We start from the raw sequence: 15,833 nt of genomic DNA on the forward strand, positions 1-15,833 counted from the left end.
ATCAATCACAAGACATGCGTAAGACCGATTGCTACATATGAGACAGAGAACAGAGCAGACACAGCGAGAACCAAATCTCTTATAAGAAGTTCAGAAATCGTTCACTCCTTTCAACAACGACATACATCGAAAATCGTCAATTCTCAGTTGTGCATGTTTTTGGATTGTCTAAAAAATGTACTATATTCCAGCAAAATTGGCATATTTTTAACTTAATATTTACCCGCTACAGGGCAGAAAGTGTTGTTTTTGCATTTAGAAGAAAAGGTATTGTTAATTTTTTTTTTTAAATATACTAAATATTTTCAAATGAAGAAAATACATTTAGGTTTTACTTAATAAAATCTGTTGCACAGTAAAATGTTCAATAAATGCCTTGATATTGATTTTTTATACAATTTATTATATTTTTAAAATTTAAAAACGATCTCCTGAAAAATCAAGTTTTTTGATATTTGACGTTGTTGAAAGGAGTGAGCGAAATATGGGTATTGTTTTTTTTTAAATACTAACCAACGTCAAAGTTACTTTAAAATCTAGCTTTAAAGTTTTATAGCCTCTACCTACTCGTGAGTGGATTTACTCTTTATGCTAAAAGTTACAATAATTTCACGTAATTCATGAGTGAAAATTCTAGGCAAAAACACTTGCTATGTCGCTAAAGGCATGAATTTAAACAGTTTTATGGTTCTAAGCATTAATCAAATTTATGTCAACAAAACGTGAAAAAACGTAGTGCTTTAATTTATATTTTTGAATTGTATGTAAAAAATCTCTTTAAATATGTAGTCGACATTTTATACCCCCTGCAAATCAAACCCGAGTCCTACAGCATGCTAGTCAAACGTGCTGACCACTAAAAATGCCTCAAAGACTTCCAGCAGAACACTAGCTAAAGGCAATAAAAAAATATTGCATGCTAATACAGGTATGTAAATACTGTGTTGAGCCGAAAATTTGCAGCAAGTTTTTTTTTTCAATGCGAGTCATTTGTTTCGCAGTTGTATTAAAAGAAACTCGTTGAAAATACTAAAACTATGAATAATTGAGTATACAACTCACAAGTCACAAGCAAGATTATTTCACGTTATCATCACACAATAATTAGCGTGTAACTTGATGAAGGATGCTGTGGGCGTATTTCAGGATAAGAGCATTATTTCTCTGCAAACTGTAATCTTTGGGGCGTCTTCCGAACATAATTTCCTGATAACGCGAAAAAACATACCAGTTAAAATTTTCAAACTAAAAACAAACAGTGTTTGATAAAAAATAATCATTGAGCGATAAAGAAAGTCTTTACTGCATATTTATCTCGTTCAAATTTTCTGCTATTTTTTGGCAGTTAGTTATGTTTGAGAAAATACCTAAACATAAAATGAATACTGTGTTTTTAAATTAAAATTATGGCGAAGGATGTTTAAAAAGAATGTTAGATTGAGGTATGGATATTTATAAAAATTAACAGGGGTATTATTGAGCAAAACGTGAAGCAAACGTATGACGAGGAATGGAAAATATTTGTCAAATATCTGTTAAGTATCCAAAAATTTAATGGAAATTAAAAAATCAAACACAATTTCCTAAAATTGTTCCTATTTTATTTTACTATTGATCTTTTGGGAAATATTCAACAATTTTTTATTCATTTAAGTTGGTAAACTTGGTTATTACCACTATGTACAATAAAATACAGGTATTTACCAAGTAAAATATAAATTGAAAATAGATAGATGTTACCATAAAGTGACTGCTGAACCAATTAACAAAATACTACTTGATCAAAAATACTAAAAATAGAAATTAAAAAGCCCTATATAAATATATTTGACTACATTTACCTAAAATTATTTTGGTTATATCAACGACAGCAAATAATAAATTAAAAATCAATAAATACACGAAGGTAAGTTTTTCATATGTGGGTTATTTTAATCAATTATTTCCACGTTCTTTATAATATTGCTAGTCGACAGAGACACCGTAACATCCCTCAGTGCATCACCGTGACATAAATAATAAGGGGGTGAAAAATTCCCATGTTTCCATAGGCCACCCCATCCGAAGAGGAATAAAATGTTTTAAGTAATTATGGCGAATATATTTATGGTGCATTATTGTAGTCTTTGTTTCTCATGGGGTTATTTTAGTTCAACAGGTCACTGCACATAGCATGTTGCATAAATATAATAGGGTGGGTAATATGTGTATTTTTAAACTATTTGAAAAATAATAAAGTCACTCAAAGTCATTACTTTTTTGCGTTCAAAATTATTTTTAAAATATTTTATTTAAAAAAAAAAGATGCTGACAAGAGTGTAAGTAGATTCCAGCAAGCCAAACAAACCCCTGCACGTAAAAATTCAATAATTCTTTATCGGGGGAATGATTTCATACAAAAACCAACGTTTTAACTACGCATTGCAGATAACTAGGTACAAAATTATTTCAGGATATTTACCTCTATGTATTTATAAAAAAACTTTGTCATTTTAAAGCGGTTGTCGATCCGCATTGCCATGATGTTTAAGTTAGTTTTTAATTATTAGTCCGCATAATTAGTTAGTTGGACTGTCTCCATAGTGTAGTAGTTACCGTGTTTGTCTGTCATGCTGGAGGTCGCAGGTTCAATTTCTAGAGAGTCAAAATAAATATAAGAGTTTTCGCTCTGATATTAAATTGATGTTACCCTGGACAGGTACCCGAAATGAAAGACTGATCACCTTGCTTTCATACAATTAACGATTAACATAACTTTTGCATTATTGGGTGCGCCTGAGGGTAAGAAGAAAAGAATAACACTTGTTAGAAATGATTCAATAATTTTAAAGCGTTTAGCTATCGTGCTGGAGGTCTCAGGCTTGATTCCCCGAAGGGGTTAAAAAAATATTAGTGGTTTTTTCTCTTATATTAATTCAATATTACCCCGAACTAATATTGATTGATTGCCTTATAAGTAACGATCGGGAACACAGCGTCAAAATGATGCAGTGCCCTATGCATCCTTGGTCGCCGATAAGGCTTAGGATTGAAAGACCAGTTAGATTGTAAGGAAAACAATAGAAATCGGCCACATTAAAAATCCCCATATTATTGTAGTGTACAATTATGCTGGTACATTGGTATATCTATGCAAAATCACATCCGTAACTTGTACTTCCGGGGTATTTTGTCTTGCAAAAAAATTATACACGGCGTAATCTGGTCCATCGCTGACCGGAAGCCGAGATCGATCCGTGACAATAGAGAACAAGCTCGTTTCCCATTAAGTGTTTCCACTCAGAATTGGTTTATGTGTGCCGTGTCCATGGACCGTGAAGACATTCACATAGAAACGCTGAAATAACGACAATGCGTAGGCGTTTCAAAATGCCAGTAGAAGTGACACGTATGCTGGATATTACGCCTTAATTTTTCGTCAGAAATTGCGCTATTCGGCTGTCCAAACTCAAAACACAATAGAGGACATTTGTTTGTAGAACGTTTTTCTTTTGCATTTTTGGACTAAGTAGATTCTGCTTAGTCCAAAAATCCAAAAAAAAACGTTCAACAAAAAATGTCCCTTACTGTGTTTTAAATTTGGACAGCCGTATTCTGGATATAACACTTAAGGTTTTAAGCCATCTAAATTTCTAAGACAGTATTATTATGAATATAGAACCCAGTGCGTTACTCTAAAAACAATAACTTTTCTGAGGCTTAATTTTTTAACTTATCTAATGCGTTACTCTGGAAATAACACCTAAATATCTAAGCCATCGTTTCTGTTCTGGATATAACATCTAATTTTCTAACCATCAATTGTTTTACTCTGGATACCACACCTATTTTCTTAGCCATAAATTGTGTTATTGTGGATATCACACCTAATTTTTTAACCTATTTAATGCGTTACTCAGGATGTAGCACCTATTTTTTAAGCCTTTATTTTCGCTATTCTGGATATAAAGCCTATTTTTGAAGTCACTAATTGGGTTATTCTGCATACTCAATTTATTTTTAAAGCTATTAATTGCGTTTTTACGGAATATTAGCACCAAATGTATCCACTAATTACAAAAATACAATTATCCTATTTTGGAATTTTAGAATTTTCGTTTGTCTTTTTAGTAATAATCCTTAGGTAGGCAATATTGTTAATAATACTTTGTGAGAAAGAAGGTTTGACGCAAGAAATATTAAGTAATCCAAAATACATGTCACTTCATCGAACTTTATGAAACCCCCTCAAACATAGAAAAGCCAAGTTCCGTTTAGGACACTATTGCGATTGTGAAGCGTCAAGTAGGACTGGTTCACAAATGACCGGAAATGTAGACATTAAATAAATAACGTATCTCCCACCCAGGCGGGGATGCGATAGATCTATTCGTCTTTATGTTATCCTAGTAAATAAACTTACCCTTTTTACTGCGTTCAATCTTTATCGTTTGGTTTCATACCTTTTTGGTGTTGGATCGACGAAGAGTAGGTACTCTTGTATAATAATTTAATGTACGTGTAGGATAATTTTAGCATATTTCTTAAATAACTATTAAAAAATTAATTAAATCAACTTTTTAAAACAGTCTTCTCTTCTACCACATGCACGCATCTTCTTAAAAATAACCGCAGATAATTCCGATTCCTGTTTTTAGTTATTTGATTCGGCGCCTACCTTTAAGTAATATATTTTTTTAAATATCTATCAATGAATTTATAAATCATCTTAAACGTAATTAATAGCAGATAAGTACCAAGATACTGATGCGCCTAGTAAATAATTACAAATTTAATTTCTATCAACATACTAATGAACCTACACATCCATGGTATTTGTAAAGCAAATGTATTTTTTCTTATTTGAATGAAGTCTGAATGTGATTCTTATACAAATGGGTCAAAACAGATTGATCAGAATATGTATTTTTATACTTAAGCATATTTATTGATATAGATTATTTTTTTAAGTTTACCTACTATTTTATTTAATTTGATTTAATTTGAAAAAAAAAAGGTTTTTGTTTGTTCGTATAATCATGTTTTCTTAAAAACAATTATAAAATATTAATATTTTATTTTAAATTTGTGTTTGCGCAATATCTTGTAGTAAGAATATGCATGACTTTAATTAAATAAATATTAGTTAAGAAAGAATATGTCGTGTTGAATACGACGTTGTGCGAACGCATTGTGTTCGCGCGTAAGGCATCGGGAGCGCTGTGTGCAGCGTAACAGCTGTCGGCGCAGCTGCCCCCCACTCTACTGACGACTCGACTAACGGCTCACCTTATTGCAGGTTCCCCACAGGCCGACTAGCGGGGGCTGAGGGTGGGGTCTCTCCTTATCCCCTCCACAGGTCGATCCCTCGGCCAATCATAGCGCGTCCTTCCTATGATGTCATCGGAGGAGGAGACAGATTGTTTCGGCTTGTACGGAGATAAGCTACTGAAGAAAGCGAAACGGGCCAGACAGCGCGTGGACGCCGGCGAGCCCAGGAACAGTTACTCGTCGATCCCGAACTTTACGTCGCGACCTAGCTTCATGAGTGGCGGACTTTACGGCGCTATTTTTAGCCAAAACCAACAACACTTCGGCCTCTTCGGGCCGGGGTACGGGCCGGCCAAGATGCTCAACGAGCTCTTAGGGCGGCAAGTGAAGCAGGAGGGCGCCCCGGAGGCCGAGGAGGGCCCCGCGAGGTCGGGAGGCCTGTCGCCGCCTGACCTGGCGCACCACATGCTGCGGGACATCCTGCAGGGCCGCAAGAAGGAGCTCATGCAGCTCGAGCGGGAGCTGCGCGCGCACGGCGCCGAAACCGACAATAATAATAGCATCAATAATAATAATAACGAAATCAAGAACGGGTCGCGCGACGCGAGTGATAACGGTGATGTGGGAGTCAGTGGCAAACGGATGAACGGCATCGACGGAGACTCGAATAGCGGAGACGAGGCCACCGCTGCCGCCGCGGCCATGAGGGATTGCTTGCGGGAGGCCGGCATCGGAGGGCAGCAGCAGCAGGCGGAGCTCATGGAGGAAGCCCTGAGTGGGGTCAACGGAGGAGGTTCGGACTCCGGCCGCTCCCTGCCCTCCCCGGCCTCGGTGGAGCCCCTCGTCACTCCCAAGGCGGAACCGGAAGGCGGCCGGTCAGTGGATAAAGACGGCCCCCCTTCGCCTGGCCAGCTGAAAAACGAATCCGTTCCTCTGGATATGAAACGCGCTCGAGTGGAAAATATAGTGTCGACGATGAGATCGAGTCCTGTTCCCATACAGCCTCAAGTGAACGGTTGCAAGAAGAGAAAATTGTATCAGCCCCAACAACACGACAACAGTGCGGCGGAACGATACGCGGCTGCTGGACTCGGTTTAAACCTCAATCTTCAAGGACTCATGTTGGATGACGACGACGATGACGATTCCGATAGGCAACCGCCGATTCATCAAAAAATCGTCGAGAAAAATGCTTTGAAATCGCAACTAAGAACGATGCAAGAACAGTTAGCTGAAATGCAACAAAAATACGTCCAATTGTGCAATAGAATGGAACAAGAATCTGAAACCCACGAAAATGAAGATGTGACTAGTGATAATGATATGGATCAAGATGTTAGTGTGCACGAAGAAAAGTTATCTCCTATAAGATCGCCTCCTTCGTCACCTGTCAAGGAACGCGAACCGACCCCTGTAATGCCAATTACCTCAACGCCAAATATGCTTTCGCAAGTGATGAGTAAAATGATGTCGGCCAAAATGCATCCAAATAATATGCAACATCCTCATGGAATGCCGCAGAATTTTAACGGTGTCATACCGATGATGCCGCACATGTCGCACGGTCCGAGTCACGATTCGCCAATATCGCATCCAATGCAGCACCAACATCATCCGCATCCCCATCACGCAATCAGTAACGCCGCAGCAATGTACTTAGGAGTTAGTCAAAAATTATTTATGGAACAAGGAGTTCGACAAGCTATGGCTAAAGAAGCCGCTGCGGCCGCGGCTCACGCAGCGGAGCAGCATCATCAACAAGCTGCTGCGCAACATCATCAACAACAACAGCAACAACAACAACAACAACATCAGCAACAGCAACATCAACAACAACAACAAATGCAACAAGCGGCCGAACAACGACAACAACAACTATCACAAAGTCAACATTCTCCGCCTAATTCCGTTCAATCGAAAACACCCTCAGTTCCGTCTGAGTTGACGGAAAGATTAAGTTTGATGAGAAATAGCGCGAATTCCATCGGCCCTATATCTAGCTCTGACTTAGAAGGCCTCGCCGATGTTCTCAAGACGGAAATATCCGCGTCACTTTCCGGACTGATAGATTCAATAGTTACGAGATTTGTGCACCAGAGACGATACATCGGTAAACAATCGGAGGCAGCCGCTGCGGCCGCCGAACAGCTCAACAAGGATCTCATGCTGGCGTCGCAACTTCTGGAGAGAAAGTCACCGAGACTGAAGTCTGCCGATAGGCCTCCGACCAATCCTCAATCAGGTAACACGCCAAATCATTCGAATATTCCAAATAACTTAAATATTCCCAATCACATGATGTCCCACCCGAACAATATGATGCATTCAAATTTACAAATGAACGGGCCCCGCATGAACGGGTCGGCTTTCCCGCCCATCAGCGTGCCGATGCACTCGGGTGGCGCCGGTTCAGACGGAGGCCTTGGGCCTATGATACAGATGAGTCATCCGAGACCGTCGCCCTCAGCGGCAATGTTCCAGGCGCCGAAACCGCCCCAGGGCTCAACGCCGGGAGGACTGTACGGCGGCATGGGTCACCTGCAGGGAGCGGGGAACCCGTTCTGCTCGGAGAGGGACCACAACCCCGAGCAGAACGAGGCGCTGAGTCTCGTCGTGACGCCCAAGAAGAAGCGGCACAAGGTGACGGACACGCGGATCACGCCTCGCACGGTGAGCAGGATCCTGGCGCAGGATGGCTCCGGCCCGTCCCCGTGCCCGGGCCCGGCGGACTCTCCGTCCCCGCGGCCGTACCACCCTCCTCCTTCGATGCTCCCCGTCTCTCTGCCGACTTCCGTCGCCATTCCCAATCCTTCCTTGCACGAGTCCCAGGTGTTCTCGCCGTACAGCCCGTTCTTCGGGCACCACGGCGCTCTGCACGGCGGTATGGGGGGTATGGGGGGTATGGGTGGGATGGGAGGTATGGGAGGTATGGGAGGTATGGGAGGCATGGGCATGGGCAGACTGGGCAGGGCGCAGGGCCAGCTCGGCAGCCCGCCATCCATGGGCCTGCTGGAGCAGGTAGGGCGGGACTCCCCGCCACTGCCGCATGCGCCGGCGCTGCTGCATCCAGCCCTGCTGGCTGCCGCGAGACACGCCGAGGGAGACTATTCCCATCCTGCCCTGCGGCCGATGGACTCCACGGATCCTCACTCCGACTGCAACTCCACCGATCTCACCTACGACGGGATTCAGCCTACTATATCCTTTTCAATATAACTATGGTAAATGTATTTATTTAAAATAATTTTAACATATTTTTGGCAATTTTTTGAGGAAGTATTTAATAATATTTTTATGCAAAAGCAGGTACATAATTTTAAATTCACTTGTCGAATAATACATTAAATCAGTCAAATAACTGGGTGTTAGTTCCTACACACATATCAAATATCCACAAAGATAAAAAATGCCTCCAGTTTCTAAGTAATTTAATAATTTATTAGCCGACGTCAAATAATTCGCCCGCAAATAGAATGTTCGATGAAGTTTGGAATTGAAAGTTTTCCACTTAATTTCCTTACCAAAGGTCCGTTCTATACCATTCATTATAAGGTAGCCTGTTCACCAATCTTGGACTGAATTATTAATTTCCGACGATATTTGTCGTGAATTTTTTTACCTTAAAATGTCCCCCTACTAGCGTAATAGTATTACATTATCTTTAAAAAAATATTCGTGCATCGAAATTGCCGTCTAACATGGTAAAGCTTTATAATTCTTCAATTTTACCATTAGCTTATTAGATATGTAGCACGCCCGTATAATCACAGACATTTAATTTTTTGTATTGGACAATGTGAAACACAAATTTCTCGTAGCGGTAAATAGTTTATCGGGGTTCAGTAGAGCTGTTTTAATGAATTTTAATGTTTGTAAAGTTTGCGGTGAACACTTTTGTGGCTTGTCTCGTATTGGCTCAAATCAGTTCGTCGTATCTTATTTCTCGGATTGTTTAACCTTACGATTTGTAAGGTCTCACCTTTGGGATTATCGCATTGTTTCTTTTTCCTGCCACGAAGCCTCACAATCGTATTCTGCTATTGTCCAAGAATATCTTTATCTTGTACTTGCGGACGCCTCCGACTGAAATCAAATCCAATAAACGAAATTAGGTCTCCGCGACTACTGAACGCGGAGATTAGGAAATAAATCTCAGCTTAACTGCGCGGATTTGTAGTTTTTTTTACTGGATTACTAATAAATTAAGGCTTAATGGATGAACTTGATAGAGCTTCCGAAGGCAGTTCGTAATAAGTCACCGTCATCTTGTTATAAGATTATTTGAAATCATTGTATTTCTTTTTTATGAGCATTATTTATGAACAGATTCAACGATACCAATGTTATTCCTTGACTCCGTTGCACTCATCAACATTAACACCGATGCACCTCCGAAAGGCCAAGCTGATGTTCTTCTGGGTCCGGTATCCTAGTTCAGCAGTGCTGAAGATGTACTTCCCCGACATCAAGTTCAACAAGAACAACACTGCGCAGCTCGTCAAGTGGTTCTCCAACTTTAGGTAAGTTTATCGTTATAACACTCTTTCCATTCATGTACTCCTGATATATTGAAAATTGTTTGCTTTTTGTAAATATGTAAATGGATTATCACAACTCAATTATATCATATTTTATGGGTCCAAAAATATACATGGATAAAAAAAGCATATTTAGAAATATCATCGGATAAAAAATATAACCTTTTCAATAAATTTTAAGATTCTAATTGAGAAATTCTGTAGAAATAAAAAAAACTTAAGAAAAACGAAAAAATAATATTGTAATTTACTAATAACGAGCTAATTAACATAATTCATGTATTACCTTCATACATTTTGTATTTAAAAAAAATGTTTTTATAGAAAAAATATATTCCTGGAAAATGATAAAACAAGTAAAGGACGAGCTTACAACGTACTGTAGATAATTCATAACGTAGAGAAAAATCAATAAGGCCTCGCTTTTTATCAGAAAAGTTGTTTGTCGTTTGGCCTTCAGATAATTGCAAAGATAAGACAAAGCACCCCACAGCAGTTTTATACTTCGTGCTGGCCATATGGAGTGAAAGAATACATTATTATCAACGTATCGTGTGTGAAAGCATATGGCGTTCTATGGAAAATTAAAAATTCTTATCGTGTTTCGGACAGTCAAATGTTTTTTTTTTTCATTCTCTAATATTGATTTCGGAAACACAGGGAGCCAAATCGTCGAAGAAATTAACAGAACTCTTAAATACGTATTAAAAAAGCTTGTAGAAAGTAAAATATAACGTACATTAAAGATTGAAAATACAATTTGTACAAAATATCGTTCAATGAATATTTTTAGGAAATATCAGGTATACGATAACTTTTGCAATAGTTTTATTGCAAATTTCAAAATTGTATCTTAGAAATGCATTTTAAAGAAAACTTCATCCAACAATAAACAAAAAATACAACATCTACATTTAAAACAAAAATTAACACCAATTCATTTTTTTCCATATAATTACATAAATGACAGAAATAGTTTATGATAGAAATTAAATTTTAATAAAAGATAGCAATATGTAGTTTGTTAAATAAATTGAAAGCTTGAGTTGTTAAATAAATTGAAATTATCATGTTTTTTTGTAATTAATAAATTTTTTGACGCATTAAAAATAATATATATCGATTTCGGAAATAAAATTATCGTCATAATTTAAGATTTTTGGAAAAGCTGCATTCTTATTATAATTTTTGCTTGAAATGCCAACATAGAAACAATTGTTGAAGTGAGTTCTGTACATTGAGGGATATTTCCATTGATGGGATAAAATTTCCTAACGTTGGGTGAATTTGCGTAAAGTGGGTCTTATTGTGGCACATTAGGCTTTATCAGCGTTCGCGGCCCATTATCTTAGATATGTAAGGTATCAGATGGAAAAAGACCAAAACGCCAAACATGTTATTTGGCTCACCTGAAGAGTGAAGTGGCGTGCAAACATAGCTAACTAAACAAACAGGGGTATTAAATAATGGTACCTGCACGGGCCAAGCCTTTCGTCTCGTAAAGAGAACTAAATTAAAATGACGAAGCAAAAAATAACCCTCATGAGTTCAATAATAATTACATTCTTAAAATTAACAAACTAACCCGCAGGGTAGGCAGAGAGGATGCAACGCAAAACAACTCTGTCTATTCAAAAAATCATCGTCTCTTCCACATACTCGTTCTTCCCGCTGATGATTCCAATTCGTTACCTGATCACTTTCAAGTGTTTGAAATACTTGATCATCAAGATTTATTCTGTCATTCCCTGGATTTATTTTCAACTACATTCGCCTTATAAAATTATTATACCTTTCTTTACTCACTCATTCGTTCCACACGTCCAAACCATCTGAACACACGTTCCCTTATTTTATCGATTGTGCTTCAAAATTGTTTATATTAATTTTGACTTACTTGATGATCGAACCCGGAACCTCCAGAAAGGTAACCAAACGCACTAACTACCGCATTATGGAGGTGATCTTTACCTACCCATAACTCAGTTTTTAATAAATCGGTGGTGATTTTTTGATGCCATTTTCATAAATATTACACCTACAAAATGTTCCCGAAAATTACAATTAAGTCCCTTGGGTTTGGCTTAAAAATAAAATATGTATTTTTCTACGTTACATGGGAAATAAAAAATTGATACACAAAATATCTTTGTTGAATAATTACTTGTTGTAAGGTTGTGAAAGCCTAATTAATAACCGAGACAAGTAGTATTTGAAACCCACGATGCTTTTAAAATTGGGGTAAAATTAAAAATTCTTACTTTTCGTATAATTTTTTAAAGCTTCGTTCAAATTCCGTGAAGGATCGCTTTGTAAGGTGACCACCCTTTGTGGGGCATTAGTGCAAAGTTGCATGTCGGAAGGAGTCTATTTCCTGCGCTTACCCCGTGTAATTTGAATGAATTAATGTGACCACACGACACGGAATCGTCAAATGGGGTGGGAAAGGGGGTGCTTATGGTACATTTTTAATATCGTGTAGGTATTTGATGACAAGAATTCTGTCGTCATTCTCCCTTAATATTTTTTGTAGATCTAGATATTGTAGCTAATAAAAAAGCTCATAATGTAAGGGTTAGTTAAGTAGCCATTAGCTTAAAGCATAGACCTACTAGTTTTTTTTAATGGAAGCGTCTTGATATGTTATGAAGTAAATATTATTTTGTATAATTAATTAAAACGTAGTGTGATATTTCGTCTTTATATGGAGTTGTATACAGCAAAACACAATTTTTGACATCATCAACATTGAAATCAACCAAGTTGAATCGATGCCTATGCAATATGTTGCCGAGGCGATAAGAGTGCGATAATCTTTAGGATGAACAGAATTTACAAAAAATCTTCGAATACTGAATGTCTAATATAGAATTTGAAAACCAAACTTGATTATCTAATATAGAATTTGAATACCAGATTTGAACATCTAATATAGAATTTTAGTAGGTACCAAATTTGAATATCTAATACGTAATTTAAATACCATATCTGAATATCTAATATAGAATTTTTACACAAATTTTGAATACCATATCTTAAATAGCATTAAAGTACCAAATTAGAAAATCTACTCCATAATTTAAATACCATATCTGAATATCTTATAGAGCATTTTAGTAACAAATTTGGAAATAAAATATAAAGAATTTTTAATACCAAATTTTAATATGTAGCATGGCCATTTAATACCAAATTTGAACATCTAATATAGAATTATTATACCAATTTTGAATATCGAACAAAGAATTTAAGACCATATTGGAATATCTAACAAAAAAAATTAATACCAAATTTAAATATTCAAGTACAGAAAACATTAAATTCATAAATGGTAGCTTTACATACCTACACATGTTTTATCATAATTAGTGTTTTTTCTTCGGTCGTAAATACTTTTACAGCTCAGGTGTTTGTTTACCCCTATGTATCCTTCCGTTTCGTGTAAAGTGTATAATTGTGGTAAGTTTGCGTGTCCTCCCAGTGGTGCAGCCGTGTAACACACCCCTAACTAGCCAAGATTTCCCTCCAGACCGACTTGTTTTCTTTTCGCTCCCGTTTCAGGGTGGGCCCATCGTCGGACACTTTATTGTTTATTTGATTAATTACTCGCGGAATACACCCCTTAATGTCTTCATTATACATAGAGATATATTTCATCACTATGTATATGCCCATATATTATAAAATATCATGATATATCAATAAATCCATTTCATTGCAAACCATTCAAGATTATTTCCTTTTATTTCACTTATTAAATTTTATTTCATTACACACGACTACATAGTTTCAAAAACAATGGTTGTTTATTTTAATAGTAAAACTAACGAGCCAAAAAATAATCAGGTATGTTAAGAGGTAGGTAGGGTAATAAATAAGGCGTATCATTAAAAGCTATCCCACCGCATTCCCAGATCTGATACAGAAGCCTCTAGGCTTCCTGACAGACCTTCTCTAGCAAAGCAATTCTTTTACGAACTAAGTTGCGAAGTTTATACAAGATATGAAACAAAATTTTATACTAATTTTACTGTGAATTTACATCACTGCCAATCTAAATACATACAAGTTTGTAAAACCAAAACCAAATATTCTAGTAGTTGGCCGATATAGGCAGTGAAAGGGATGAGTGGTAGTTAGTTCAGTTAGACCCGACGTTGGCCGGTACATAGACGCCTCCACAACCCCGACTAGCATTGCAGACAGACACGGAACAAAGACATTTGCAGAAAATTTGACAGAGGGGTATCAATAAACAATTTGAGATCTTGGTTTTGATAATTTTGAAGTAGGAGTCTCCACGTGGGTGCACGTGCCTCTGACGTCACAAATTCACGTGGTCCTATAAACTCCACACTTCCACCCCGCTACAAAGAAAGATGGCGCTGTATCACACATCAAGGCGCACCTCTAATTAGTGACGTAGGTTCATTAAACGGTGGGGGGGATCAGAAAGAAGTGGTAACGGGTGAAATTAGCCGCGGGCTTAAGTAATGTGCATGATAAGCAAAATTACCTTCTCTTTGGCTGGAGAAAGTAATATCATAAGTGTTAGCGGTGAGCTAATTGACTTTCGGTTTTTAATCAAACGACCAATTAGCCAAGAAAATATTTGAATCAAAGTAATCAATTTTAAGAATAAAGTAGATGAATGAAAACAACGGTCATTATGGAGTATATATTTTTAAACTCATGTCTTTAACGAGATAGCGAGTGTTATTGCCTAGAATTTTCACTCGTGAACAACATGAAATTAAAGTAACTTTTAAAATAAACAGTGAATTCACTTACAAGTAGAAATTAAAGTAGAAGCTGAAGTAGGGCTATGATGAGCTGTGTTACATAAGCTACATCTAGATTTCAAAGTCACTTGGACGTTAGACTAATAAAAAAGTTGATGTTTATTTTGTTTATCGTGTTCGTTAAGTCTTCCTACTTTAGATTTAGTTGCTGAATCTTTCGCTATTCTTTTTAGATTTGTAGTCAAATACAGAGTCAATTAGTGCCGCAAAAGTGTCAACAAAATGTTATTATTTTTCTTACAGTCCTGTAAAGAAGTTTGTGGAAGAGTAGGTGCGTCTACACAAAGTCAAGTTCCCAAAGTGGCTAACTTTAACGTTACCTCCCTCTTGAAAGCTTTTCCGCCTGGTTAAAAAAGGTTTCAGTTCGTCCTTGCTAATTACGAGCAGCCTTCCTTGTGCCGTCCACGCGACGGCGTCCTTTGAAGTGCGGCTTTTTCAGATTCTTTGGCGATTAATTAAATATTTACTTGTAAGAGTTTCTCATGCGTTAGTTTGGTCTGCAAATTTCCGCCCAACTCCAACACCTTGTCAAAAGTTCCGGCCGATTCCTACGTGATTTTTGCGCAACACCGTTTTTGAAAGCGGTCTTTTTGAAGCTTTTAAGCTAGCACGAACGAATTACCCTTAACACTTTGGGTATATAGAAATAAGCGTGGAAAGGTGTGGAAAGATTTATAATGCAACTTTGGATGAATTGATGTTAATTAGAGGCCACTAATTGACTTCCGGACTCTTTCGACCCTTATCGTAGACGGTCTTAGAATAAAATACCATTTAGAAAATGTAACAACTATTTCCTTTTATAAATTTTAAGCTCCATGGTTTAATTTAGCTTATTTTTATTGTAATATCCGTAGCAACTCCCTTTGCAATGTAAAGATAAGAATATCGTGACAAATATCGCTTAGTACAATGTTTTGCCTTCCGCCCTAGCGCTATAGGCGGCGGAATGAAAGGGTTGGTCATGTCTTCTCCGCCTACTTCAGTGGTGTTTGCATACAAATAGTCGCTGAGGCTGTTGCTTTCCTATGGGCGGCTTGCTTCGTGAAATATTAATAGCCCAACCCTCGACATGAAGTTAAAACATTTTCGTTAATTAAAATACTTAATGTTTTCAAAGATATGACGCATCATCTTTTACATATACTCAAAGCAATTAAATTTTCATATGCAAGTACGAGTATACCGAAACGAGGTAGATTTTACTCTGCATATCGATCTTTGATTATATGATGGCAAGGTG

General features: G+C 37.4%; 1 protein-coding gene across 5 annotated transcripts in view; it reads left to right on the top strand.

Annotated features, from left to right (window-relative positions):
• Nucleotides 1-15,833, top strand: part of LOC148304148 (homeobox protein prospero-like) — a 155,830-nt gene that overhangs the window by 118,405 nt on the left and 21,592 nt on the right. For 3 of the 5 annotated variants that reach the window (XM_088268758.1, XM_088268757.1, XM_088268759.1), the window contains exons 3-4: nucleotides 5,279-8,448; nucleotides 9,616-9,770. In XM_088268758.1, coding sequence (XP_088124884.1) covers nucleotides 5,374-8,448; nucleotides 9,616-9,770 — 3,230 coding nt within the window. In that variant the 5' untranslated portion in view covers nucleotides 5,279-5,373. The remainder of the gene's footprint in view (nucleotides 1-5,278; nucleotides 8,449-9,615; nucleotides 9,771-15,833) is intronic. The other 2 variants (XM_088268760.1, XM_088268761.1) reach the window with 1 other exon arrangement.

This window comes from Brachycentrus maculatus, unplaced genomic scaffold (genome assembly GCF_059751285.1).
Source record: "Brachycentrus maculatus isolate JH-2025_06_01 unplaced genomic scaffold, ASM5975128v1 h1tg000328l, whole genome shotgun sequence".
Taxonomy (NCBI): Eukaryota; Metazoa; Arthropoda; class Insecta; order Trichoptera; family Brachycentridae; genus Brachycentrus; species Brachycentrus maculatus.